Raw genomic sequence first — 12,961 nt, 5'->3', positions numbered from 1 at the left:
CTTACATTGACTGACATATTTGGCAACCAATAACGGGTTACCACTCCTGCGAGACCAACCAATCAGCTTCTGAGGTCCCAGATGTTGAAAACGGAAACAGGATGTTTATAACTGACTAGCTACACATTTAGGTCCAGTTTATTAGTGGTGTTAGCAAAAAGTGTTGTACAAAACGAAGAAACTATGGTTTGCGACAATTGTAAGTAAGTTCTGGATAATTAGAACTTATAAGAAGATAACTAACCTTAACTGGCTATTTGTCTAACTGTCTAATTTTGTTTATCTCAGCTAACTGTTGTGTTGTAGAAGGCTTGTTTTGTTGTTTAGTCTAACGTTACCTAGTTAACATGCCCTATTGTGTATCACAGACCCGAACGAGAAGTGTTTGTGTGAGTCCTGTAGCTAACAATGAATTCCTATTTCTCATCTCTCCCCATCTCCTTTCAACATCTACTCCCATTTCTGAACTTTTCTTCCTCTCTTTCTTCACCCTCTGCCTCTATCGCTTCTCTTTCTATCTCAGGTGAGAAGAAGCTGGGCAGGGTGATAACTCCAGACACCTGGAAGGACGGAGCAAGGAACACTACAGGTAGATATAGGACTCGTATTATAGATACAGAATTGTGTATTACACATAGTATCAAACTATTCAAAACTATGTATTCACAACAGTATACTGTATTACGTTTTTAGAGAGCGGTGGGCGGAAGCTGAATGAGAACAAGGCTCTGACATCTAAGAAGGCTAGGTAAGACAGTTGTTGTTGATGTTGTATATGGTCAGATTATGGTTATGTTACAATAATATGATTCTGTCAACAGGTTTGATCCTTATGGGAAGCCAGGAAAATCAGGCAAGTCGGGCTTTGGCATCTGCCGAATCTGCAAGAGCTCTGTTCACCAATCAGGATCTCACTACTGCCAGGGCTGTGCCTACAAGAAAGGTACTATATCTGCCTACACACTAGTGATGCGCGGGTTGACTCATAACCTGCAGGCCCCAGGGTTATATGAGCCATCCACTTCCTTATGTCTGAAACACAGGCTTCTAGCGAGGGCAATTTTGGGGCTTCACCATGTTTCATTGAAATGTACAGCTGTGTGTCATCTGCATAGCAGCGAAATTTAACATTACGTTTTCGAATGACATGAGATGCTGCATGTATCTAAACAAGTTGACTAACAAATAGCCTACCAAAATATAGGAAATTATAAGCAGAATCGCGCCTAATTTAAATTGGGCTTAAAAAAACAACACCTGCACCCCCTGTCAAATAATAGTTAGCGCATCTCTGACTGTACTGCGCATTTTCTATATTTGCGTGTTAGGGTCGGGGGCGGACTTCAGATTTTCACTTTATCACATATAGTCGAGTGGTGTGGATGAACAAACAGCTGACCCGCGCATCACTACTACACACCCCATCTTTTCAGCCATTTTGGTTGCTCTTGTAGGTGAAAATTCCTGACAGTGTTTGATTTTCCAGTATCTAGACTGTTTTCCCAGAAGTATTGAGACAGAAAACATAGGGTTAATTAATAGACATGTGTAAGCAGAATAAAGGCTGAGCTCAGGTGAATGGACAGAGCTGGATAAACAAAGAGTTAACCATTGGACATATAAAAACAGAACAGAAGCAGAATCCATGGGAGTGTACAGACTGGGTCATTACATTTACATTTTAGTCATTTAGTAGACGCTCTATCCAGAGCGACTTACAGTAGTGAATGCATACATTTCATACTTTTTTCTTCTTCTCCGTACTGGTCCCCCATGGGAATCGAACCCACAACCCTGGCGTTGCAAACCCCATGCTCTACCAACTGAGCCACATGGGACTACGGGTCAACATGGAGTTAATCACTAGATATGTAAAAACAGAACGGAAGCAGAAAATGTGTACCTTAATTAATATAGGCACCAAAAGCCATGTATCTGAAATAAGAACACATGTTTGTACTAATCAAGTATTATTAGAAAAGCAATTATATTAGGAAAGTATATATGCAATAAATTTATTTTTTTGTATTAACACTATGGCGCCGCCACCAATATAATATAATCTAAACTGAGCAGATGTGGGCCTTAACAAGAAATTATTGGGACAGGAAGATAATGGTGGCTCAAGGCCAAGGGGAGTTAATCATCTACATAGAGGGGAATGACCATGTGTGTTATTTGAAGGTGGAAACCTATAAAGCTTGAATGTAAACAAGAAAATTCACTTGTTCCATGGAATTGCTCGGCTTCTGTTACTTTGTAATAAAGTCTATTTGAATTTACAAGTTCCGGTATCTGAGAAATATTTGATTCAATATTTCCACAACACTCTCTAAGAAGCAAATTGTCATTCAGTGAAGATGTAATAATGTTCACAATCTCCCTTCTCTCCCCCTTTTTCTCTCACTCTCTCTTAGGGATCTGTGCCATGTGTGGGAAGAAGGTTCTGGACACCAAGAACTACAAGCAGACCTCCGTCTGATAGGCTTCTGACAGGCCACCAGTATAACCAGAGAAAGAAGGGGAGGAGTGAGAAAGAAAAGGAGGGGAAGGAAGGTGGGCATGAGAAATGACCGCTTTATTGTGTAGCAGGCTTGCTTTGACCCCGTCTAAAACTCTCATAGCAGAGATTCAGTCAAAGGGTTCTTACTCTTTCCAGCTCTCTCTCTCGTGTGTGTGTGTGTGTGTGTGCGCGTGTGTGTGTGAGATGGAGCCGTGTTTCCCTCCCTATTGTACAGCTCTTATAACCCTCAGCTTTTAGCAGCAATAAGTGGCCAGTACTGTTCCACACACCAAATCCGAGACAACTTTTAGTTTTAATACCTGGGCTGATGGTTTCTCTCCGGTTGTGTCAAACCTGCTCTGATACAGGAGTTTCCTTTTATCAATTCATTGGGAATTATATCAAGTGTCATGTTTTTGAGTGCATTAAAATATTCAATATGTAATGGCAATTAAATGATTATTCATCGACTTTGTTTTGTCTCAGACCAAAACATTCCAACAAATGTCTGTTTGGTGTACAGGGTCTTATTTAATAGGCTTGAACACAAGTCACGACCCTGTTCTCTGTGTCGCTCGGTCACCTGTACATGCTACAGTGATTGGTTTAGAACCTCTGACATCATCATGATGTGACACGGCATGCTGTAACTTCCTGTGTGACCCAGGGTCAGGTTAGATGCCGTGTTCACGTGCTAGTCAGAGCTTGGAAACTCTGAAATGTTCCACTTGCTAACTGGTTGAACGGGGTACGTGTACAACTACAACCAGTTAGCAAGTCTGAAATGTCAGAGTTCTGACTAGCATGTGAACGTGGCAGGAGAACAGAGGTTGGCTGAGTCATTGCAGCTGCCCACTGACATTTAAAGGCACCGTCTCCCCTCAGGCTCTACCCCAGCAAACACACACCCAGCCCATTACACAGAAGCAAAGAGCCACTCCATTGTGGTGATCTAGTTTAATTGAGGGAACACGACATAATGATGATTCATGAAAACAAATGGCAACATAGACAGAGGAAAACATTGTTAGACAAATACCAGGAAATATAGATATAGAACACGTGTTGGCTTATAAACTGTAGAGATGCTTTTGCTGACCAGTGCTGAAATACACTTTTTTTAAAAAATGTTTTTAACAAATGTTAGTTAAAAATAATTTCCTTTGAACCACATACAGATGAAATATTATGGAGTCTTAACAGGCTAATCTGCTGTTGGAAAAATAACTTTCGGTAAAAAGATGAGGGATGGGGCTGGATAAATCAAACCGCTCTAAAATGTATAGACCGAGCTATGTATGCAAGGGCTGACCATCCACGATATCACAATTATAGTTCTTCAGGATTGGTGGGTCCCCTGCGGGACGGTTGAGCTAACGTAGGCTATTGCAATTAGCATGAGGTTGTAAGTAACAAGAAAATATCCCAGGACAGACATATCTGATATTGGCACAAAGCTTAAATTCTTGTTAATCTAACTGCACTGTCCAATTTACAGTAGCTCTTATAGTGAAAGAATACCATGTTATTGTTTGAGGAGAGTGCACAGCTTTGAACATGAAAAGTTATTAATAAACAAATTAGGCACATTTGGGCAATCTTGACACAACATTTTGAACAGAAATACAATGGTTCATTGGCTCAGTCTAAAACTGCACATACACTGCTGCCATCTACTGGCCAAAAATCTAAATTGCACCTGGGCTGGAATAATACACTATGGCCTTTCTCTTGCATTTCAAAGATGATGGTACAAAAAAAACAGTAGTTTTCTTTCTTTGTATTATCTTTTACCATTTCTAATATGTTATATTTTCCTACATTCCTTTCACATTTCCACAAACTTCAAAGTGTTTCCTTTCAAATGGTACCAAGAATATGCATATCCTTGCTACAGGCAGTTAGATTTGGGTATGTCATTTTAGGCGAAAATTGGAAAAAAAGGGACCGATCCTTAAGAGGTTGTTTTGAGGCTATACAGTGTTCGTTTATATTTACAAACATTGGCGTAAAACAAGCATATATGTTGGGTTCTGATTGCGTGTAACAGTTGAACTAAGCTCATTAGGCATATAAGTTATATTCCTCAAGAATCAATGAGTATAAATAATTAATTTATAAGTCCAAAAATGTATGTAGTGACTGCAGATTGTCCCTTTAAAAAGGGACATTCCACCACTTTTCAACCTGTCATTGTCTATAAATGAAAGGTTATCAAACCCAGTCACAGGGTTGGTTAACTCTGGCGATTCCTTTGGCTTTTAGAGTTAGGTAAATCAGCCTTTAATTTCCTTGCACCTTAAGTGTGGAATGATCTACATATGATCCACTTTAAACTTGGAATTGATACCTCTAGAGCATTTCAGATGGTTGTTCCGGAACCTTTTTACTGAAGAATGTCTTTTTTATGATTGTGTTTTTTTGTTGTTATGTATAATAACATGTATTTAATTGTGTAGTTTAATGTGTTTATTGTATTTTAATGTGTATTGTTGTGCTGAACAGGGCTCATCTGGAAAAGAGACCTCGGTCTTAACATTGACTTCCTGTCAAAAGAAAGGTTAAGTAAAATAAAAAATACAAATCTCCAGCACCATATGTGAAAACGGCTCCTTTCTTCATTTCTACATTCTGTAGGTAAAATAAGAAGAGAGGTCCTAAAAAAGTGCAACTTGATGACAGTAACTAGGTTCCACCCAATCGGTGACAGATTTTCATGTGAATATTCAAAAATCTGCATATAAACAATATGCACATTTTCCCCACCAGAGATGTATTTCCATCAAATTGACTTGTTGCGGCTAAAAGGCTGTGCATGATGACGTAGTGCACATAAAAATAACTTTTGCGGTTAAATATACAATCAAAAAATACAAGTTAAATGGGTTTCCGTTGCATTTTCAACTCTACTGATGCTTTTGTCACAAAACTGATAGGTTATATCCGGTATGTGCCCACTCTGGTCTTGACAGCCAAGCACTGATCATTATATCACAAGAATAAGACTTGATATTTAATATAAAAGAGTGAATTTCATTACTTAGTTTATCTGTAGCCTAATAAATTGCATGATTTCCTGAGTTGTAGTGGGAGTACCACACAACATATTGCGTGACTCCAAATTTACTTTCGATAAGATGGTTATTATATCAATATTTGCGCATAAAGGCGTTTCCCACCGCAATTCCTCACATAACTATTTTTACAGCCACAAAAAGATCCCACCTTGTCTAGCGTATTTTGTTTTGTCGACATTTGGGAAGATTACCGACAAATTTGCTATTTCCATCAGGTCTGTTGTGACATTTTCTATCCGACATGTACTTTACTCACATAAAAAGTTTGAATGGAAACCTGGTTCATGAGTTGCATTTAAAAAGGTAAGAGGTAGGGCATTTTCCTGCTCCCAGTATCACCACAAATCTCAGTCTTAACTAGTCATATCTAGTGCTTATAACTAGTGTTCTAGCTGAGGTGAGCTGAAGGCACCATAATTATAGCCTCTCACTCTGACAGAAATTCACACACACACACACAGGTTTGAGAGCTTGCATTGCCTTGTGTGTATATAAGGCTTCTGTGAGGTGTGTGGAGTAGTCTTAGGAACTCTACCCTAGAACATGTGCTTTACAGGGTCAGGGCAGGGGTTAGAGGTCAGGGGTCCGAGGTGGTTGCTAAGCAGTCTTGGTGAGTCGTAGGAACTCTTCTCGAGTCTTTGGATCTTCTCTGAACACCCCCAACATGCAGCTGGTCACCGTTCGACTGTTCATCTTCTGAACCCCACGCATCACCATACACATGTGCCTGGAACACATTATCATATACAAGCCAACACAAGAATGCCCCGCTTTACTCTCATGATTAACATGTGATTTATAAGTCTGGAACTTCAAGCACCTAATAAACATTCAGAGTTGGTGAGAGTGTGTAGTACTCACGCTGCCTCTATAACCACAGCCACACCGGCTGGCTGTAGAGCTTCTGATATCGCCATGGCAATCTGCTTGGTCAGACGCTCCTGGACTGGGGAGGGGAACACGCACAGAATGTTGCATATTTCTTACAGTAATGTTTCAAGGTAGTATGTTTACGAATATGTCCTTTGAACTACAGTATACGCACTGTGTATGTATATTTGAGTAAGCCCTCTGCCATTCTTACCTTGGAGCCTCCGACTGTACATCTCAACAATCCTACAGACACACACAACAAACAGTTACTATCACAGTAAGAACACACACGCACCAGTGGAGGATGGTGGAATGAGGACGTGCTCTGTGTAATGGCTGGGAGAAAGAAAAAAAATGGAACGGAGTCAAACGTGTGGTTTCCATATGTTTGATCCCGTTTACATTTAATCTATTCCAGCCATTACACAGAGCTTGTTCTCCTATACCCCCTCCCACCAGCCTCCACTGACGCGCGCACACACACACACACACACAGAACAATAATATAATACAGTAGAAGACCATCAAACATATAGCTAATTGGTGATCAGGTTTGATAATGATTAATGTCTTCATAAATAGAGAGATGACCCGATACACAATCTGTCAATCATTCTATCAACCTGTCGATCACTCTATCAACCTGTCAATCATTCACTGCCTGCCAAAACATTATCTGAAATTGTTAGGCAAGATCTGATCAATGTGCATGTTTGGAGTGAAATATACAAAAGGGTTGAAGGGCTATAAAGTATGAGGAGAGAAATAGAGACAGGGAGGGAGGACAAGGGATAGACAGAGAGACAGAGAGAGCCTGTGATAATAGAAGAATGATTCCCACTGGTCTGGAGGGATTTTCTCATGGTCTGGGAGCGGCTAGGTCTGGGTATTGTCTCTCAGTGTGTGTGTGTGTGTGTGTGTGTGTGTGTGTGTGTGTGTGTGTGTGTGTGTCTGGGGTGAGACAGGATATTAGCAGTAGGGCTTACAGTTTAAGCCTCCAGGTCAAAGAACTGAAATAACAGAAGAACTCAGCCACCCAGCACTAACACACACACACTCGGGTAGCCCGACCATTCCCTGCCCCTGTCATGAGCCAACCAGCTTCTCCAATACACACAACGTATGGACTGTGTATCAGTTGTGTGTGTGTGTGTGTGTGTTTGTACTGTACACTCACCTAGCCAGCTTGCTAAGCCCGACCACCTTCTTATTTGGCAGGTATCCGATATGTACCTGGGTCAATGCAACAGAGTAGAAATACAGGTCAGAGTTCAAACAACCAGAGCAGAGTTTCACATGTGACCTGCTCAACACACATACAGCATCTTCACACTCTTTGTAAACTCTACACACAACACCAGACTGGCATCAAAGCTACTGTGTGCTAAGCCAACTCACTGTGTGTGTGTGTGTGTGTGTGTGTGTGTGTGTGTGTGTGTGTGTGTGTGTGTGTGTGTGTGTGTGTGTCCCATTCCTCCCTATCCAGGACAAAGAACCCAATAACCCCCCCCCCCATACTCTCTTTCCAACAGAACACACTCTCTCTCTCTCTCTACCATTCTTTTCTCTGCTACTCTCTGTCAGCCACTCCCCACCCCACTTTCTGTCTTTAGAGCCCCAGTCTTACCCTGCCAAAAAAGGGTACAAGGTGGTGTTCACAAAGAGAGAACATTTCAATGTCTTTTACTATCACTATCTCATCATGGTCCTCGTCAAATATGGCATCATTCAGGATGTCTGTAGAGAGAGCGAGAAAGAGAGAAAGTTCATCAAATTGTTATAAAAGTCTATCAGTATTGTTCAACCTCTGACCATCTTCCACAAGATATAGTCCCAAACCGGCTAGTCGTTCATTCTGTCGATTCGGTTGCCTGTTTTTTTTGTTCTACATCTATGGACGCGACCTAGTCGTTCGTTCTAAATGTTGCATTGCCATACTGGCTGGCAATGTTCTTATCCCTTAATTGCTAGCTAGCCAACTATGGCTAACTTAGTCTCATCAAACAGTGCAGCCAAAATTACAGAAAAGTAGCTGCATTTGCGTTTGTTTAAGCTGTTTTCTAGTGACATTTATTTGGATACATCCATAACAATAAGCTAATGATGCACTATTTCGCCTGGCATAGAAAATGTGTTCTCTCGACCAGACATTGTTGTTCAGAGTAGCCAACAACACAGCTCACACAATCACTTCAAAGTCAAGCTGGAAAGACTGCAAACTAGCTGCATTTCGTTTAGTTTTACCTGTTTTCTATTGATATTTCTTGGTGTGTGTATATATACAGTACCAGTCAAAATTTGGACACGCCTACTCATTCAAGGGTTTTTCTTTATTTTTACTTTTCTACATTGTAGAATAATAGTGAAGACATCAAAACTATGAAATAACGCATGAAATCACATAGTAACCAAAATAATTGTTAAACAAATCAAAATCTATTTTAGAGTCTTCAAAGTAGCCACCCTTTGCCTTGATGACAGCTTTGCACACTCTTGGCATTCTCTCAACCAGCTTCATGAGGTAGTCACCTGGAATGCATTTCAATTAGCAGGTGTGCTTTGTTAAAAGTGAATTTGTGGAATTTCTTTCCTTCTTAATGCGTTTGAACCCTGCGTTCATTCTTTTTGTTCTGTATCCATGGACACGACCCAGTTGTTTGTTCTAAATATACCATTACCATACTGGCTGGCAGCATTCTTATCCCTTGCTTGCTAGCTAGCCAATTACAGCTAATTTAGTCATGTCAAAAAGTGCAGCCAGAATAACAGCAAAGTAGCTGCATTTGCATAAGCTATTTTCTAGAGACATTTATTTGGAAACGTCCATAACAATGAGCTAATGAGGCACGATTTCACCTGGCATAGAAAATGTGCTTTCTCATCAGGATACTGTTGTTCAGAGGAGCTAGCCAACAACACGACCACTTCAAACTGAAGCTGGAAAGACAGCAAACTAGCTGCACTGCCTTTTTTCAATTTACATTTCTATGTATATATCCATAAAAATTATGCCAGCTGATTTACGATTTCGACTGGCTGAGGAATGCTGCCTGCCTACCTGCTTGTCTGTCTCATCCCGACACGTTCATTACTATGGGACAGCTGGAGATCAAATTTGAATTTTGGAAACAATGTTGCAAATGTCGGAGAGACAGACAACAAGGTTTATACAAATCTCCGCTGTTGAAATCTAAATGTAAGTCTAAAAGAAATGTGAGATCATTTCTAGATGTTTTTTATAGTGGGTTGATGAGACAGTGGATTGCTCAGTCAGAGTAAATAGGCAGTGTGTGTTAACTTGCGGAATAGACACAGGCTGGAATGTGGTTTTAACCAATCAGCATTCAGGATTAGACCCACGGTTGTGTATATACAGTTGAAGTCAGAAGTTTACATACACCTTAGCAAAATACATTTAAACACAGTTTTTCACAATTCCTGACATTCAATCCGAGTAAAAATTCCCTGTCTTAGGTCAGTTAGGATTACCACTTTATTTTAAGAATGTGAAATGTCAAAATAATAGTAGAGAGAATGATTTATTTCAGCTTTTATTTCTTTCATCACATTCCCAGTGGGTCAGAAGTTTACATACACTCAATTAGTATTTGGTAGGATTGCCTTTAAATTATTTAACTTGGGTCAAACGTTTCGGGTAGCCTTCCACAAGCTTTCCACAATAAGTTGGGTGAATTTTAGCCCATTCCTCCTGACAGAGCTGGTGTAACTGAGTCAGGTTTGTAGGCCTGCTTGCTCACACACGCTTTTTTAGTTCTGCCCACACATTTTCTAAAGAATTGAGGTCAGGGCTTTGTGACGGCCACTCCAATACCATGACATTGCTGTCCTTAAGCCATTTTACCACAACATTAGAAGTATGTTTGGGGGTCATTGTCCATTTGGAAGACCCATTTGCGACCAAGCTTTAACTTCCTGACTGATGTCTTGAGATGTTGCTTCAACATATCAACATAATTTTCCTTGCTCATGATGCCATCTATTTTGTGAAGTGCACCAGTCCCTTCTGCAGCAAAGCACCCCCACAACATGATGCTGCCACCCCCATGCTTCATGGTTGGGATGGTGTTCTTCGGCTTGCAAACCTCCCCCTTTCCCTCCAAACATAACGATGGTCATCATGGCCAAACAGTTCTATTTTAGTTTCATCAGACCATAGGACATTTCTCCAAAATGCAGTTGCAAACAATAGTCTGGCTTTTTTTATGGCGGTTTTGGAGCAGTGGCTTCTTCCTTGCTGAGCGGCCTTTCAGGTTATGTCGATATAGGACTCGTTTTACAGTGGATATAGATACTTTTGTACCTGTTTCCTCCAGCATCTTCACAAGGTCCTTTGCAGTTGTTCTGGGATTTATTTGCACTTTTCGCACCAAAGTACATTCATCTCTAGGAGACGGCTGCGTGGTCCCATGGTGTTTATACTTGCGTACTATTGTTTGTACAGATGAACGTGGTACCTTCAGGTGTTTGGAAATTGCTCCCAAGGATGAACCAGACTTGTGGACGTCTCCAATTTTTTTTCTGAGGTCTTGGCCTATTTCTTTTGATTTTCCCATGATGTCAAGCAAAGAGGCACAGAGTTTGAAGGTAGGCCTTGAAATACCTCCACAGGTACACCTCCAATTGACTCAAATGATGTCAATTAGCCTATCAGAAGCTTCTGAAGCCATGACATAATTTAATGGAATTTTCCAAGCTGTTTAAAGGCACAGTCAACTTAGTGTATGTACATTTCTGACCCACTGGAATTGAATGTGAAATAATCTGTCTGTAAACAATTGTTGGAAAAATGTATTGTGACATGCACAAAGTAGATGTCCTAACCGACTTGCCAAAACTATAATTTGTTAACAAGAAATGTGTGGAGTGGTTGAAAAACAAGTTTTAATGTCTCCAAACTAAGTGTATGTAAACTTCTGACTTCAACTGTAATATATATATATATATATATATATATATATATATATTATATATAAAAGTTTGTATTTATTAGGTTTAACCAAAGGGGGAAAGTAAATTGAGTGTTTAAAGACATAGGCAGCTGAACTATAGGTTTGTTAATAATCAAATAACAGTTGGCAGCGAATCATATTTTTGGTTTCAACAAATGTTTTTATTTTTTTATTTTGTTTTACAATTTACAGTGTAGGAAGGAATGTGTTCCTAGTTCTCTATTCTCTCTCTATCCTACGTTTTGCACTCTCCTGCTGCTCATCTTTGATAAATGTATTATTATTTTGTTTCTGCATCAAAAGCATAGCCTTTTGAAATGGATGGCAAAAACAGGGTGCTGATATTCAAATTGGATGTGCCCTTTTCTTTTAGCATATTCCCCCCAACTATTAATCGACCAAATACCGAGTCCCCACCGGGTCTTACCGTACACGTCCTCGTGGTATCCCTTGGTAAGGAACTGCATTGCTTTGGCGGCTCTTAGAGGCGTCCTCAGGAGCCCCTGCCGGTCCGTGTCCTCCCCGAGCCCCCGCAAGATGCTGCTGTACGCTGCTTCGAGTGCCGGTAACCGGGACTCATCCTCAGCATCTTTACCGGACGTCTCATGCTGTTTCCGCTGCTGTACGGTGGTCTTCTTGGTCTCGAGGCTCAGCTCACTGAAACCGTTATTATAGTAGAAATCTGTCACCAACTGCTTCCCGGTCCCGTTACAATGGCTGTTCATCGCCGCTGGTTTTTGGTATTCGATCTGACAGAGGGAGAAACAATATACAGCCTTTCAAACTAAAGAAGTTGCTGATTGTAAACGCTAGTTGTCGTTTTGTTGTCCGCCAAGCAGTCCCCAGCAGCAGATTGTCCATGGCCCTGACCTGCGCTCCGTTTATATACCAGACCTGCAGCAGCCGCGTGCGCACCGTGCCAAACCAAACCTCGCTCCCCATTTCGTCATGCTAATGAAAAACATCGGGTGACGCCATCCTGCGCTCCAAGGGTTAGTTTGTATGAATTGTCACGACTGGAAAAGCTTGCTTGTCTGTTATGTTGTTATCAATTCTTTAACTGAATGTTTGATTGTTTGTAATATTTGATTGAATTAAATAAAGGATTGTCATGACTTGATCATCGGTCATTATCGATTATAGATTATAGATCATAAGCCCATATTCGCACGGAACAAGTATTAGTACAGAACGTTGGTTATGTAACTATATTATCCCAGAATGTCTGTTATTCCAGATGACGATTCGGAGGGGATTCGTTTTTTCCAAACCACCGCATGAAATTCTTTATTTTTTTGTTGTTGTTTATAAGCCATACCAAACAATCGTTGGTATAGATAGTGTCGCCATAATATTTGAATTGAGGAATTGTGATCATTTGGATATTTTAGCGATCCACAATAGAAGACGTCGTAAATGCCCCCTAGTCTTCAGATGTGAGCCCAACAACGCCCTTGGTATGTATTTTTAGGCTATGGATGAGAAAGTGAACTTGTCATTTCCAAACGTAAGCTCAGTTGTATTCTGCTTTACGATCT

At 40.5% G+C, this 12,961-nt stretch overlaps 2 protein-coding genes across 2 annotated transcripts; one reads left to right on the top strand and one right to left on the bottom strand.

Annotated features, from left to right (window-relative positions):
- Positions 1–78: 78 nt before the first annotated feature.
- Positions 79–5,101, top strand: LOC106589407 (cysteine-rich PDZ-binding protein). Its single transcript, XM_014179360.3, has 5 exons — positions 79–199; positions 524–589; positions 694–748; positions 822–943; positions 2,418–5,101. Exons 1-5 carry the CDS (start codon positions 184–186, stop codon positions 2,480–2,482), a joined length of 324 nt encoding a protein of 107 aa, XP_014034835.1. The 5' UTR covers positions 79–183; the 3' UTR covers positions 2,483–5,101.
- On the bottom strand, positions 3,446–12,296 carry gch2 (GTP cyclohydrolase 2). The gene is made up of 6 exons (XM_014179359.3): positions 11,851–12,296; positions 8,081–8,190; positions 7,631–7,686; positions 6,665–6,696; positions 6,442–6,526; positions 3,446–6,307 (listed from the first exon to the last, which is right to left on the bottom strand). Exons 1-6 carry the CDS (start codon positions 12,146–12,148, stop codon positions 6,178–6,180), a joined length of 711 nt encoding a protein of 236 aa, XP_014034834.1. The 5' UTR covers positions 12,149–12,296; the 3' UTR covers positions 3,446–6,177.
- Between the last annotated feature and the right edge of the window lie 665 nt (positions 12,297–12,961).

The sequence above is a fragment of the Salmo salar genome, chromosome 28, assembly GCF_965601325.2.
Source record: "Salmo salar chromosome 28, fSalSal1, whole genome shotgun sequence".
NCBI classification, from domain to species: domain Eukaryota; kingdom Metazoa; phylum Chordata; class Actinopteri; order Salmoniformes; family Salmonidae; genus Salmo; species Salmo salar.
Note: the sequence above shows the minus strand (reverse complement) of the source record. Positions and strands in the feature narration are given on the sequence as shown.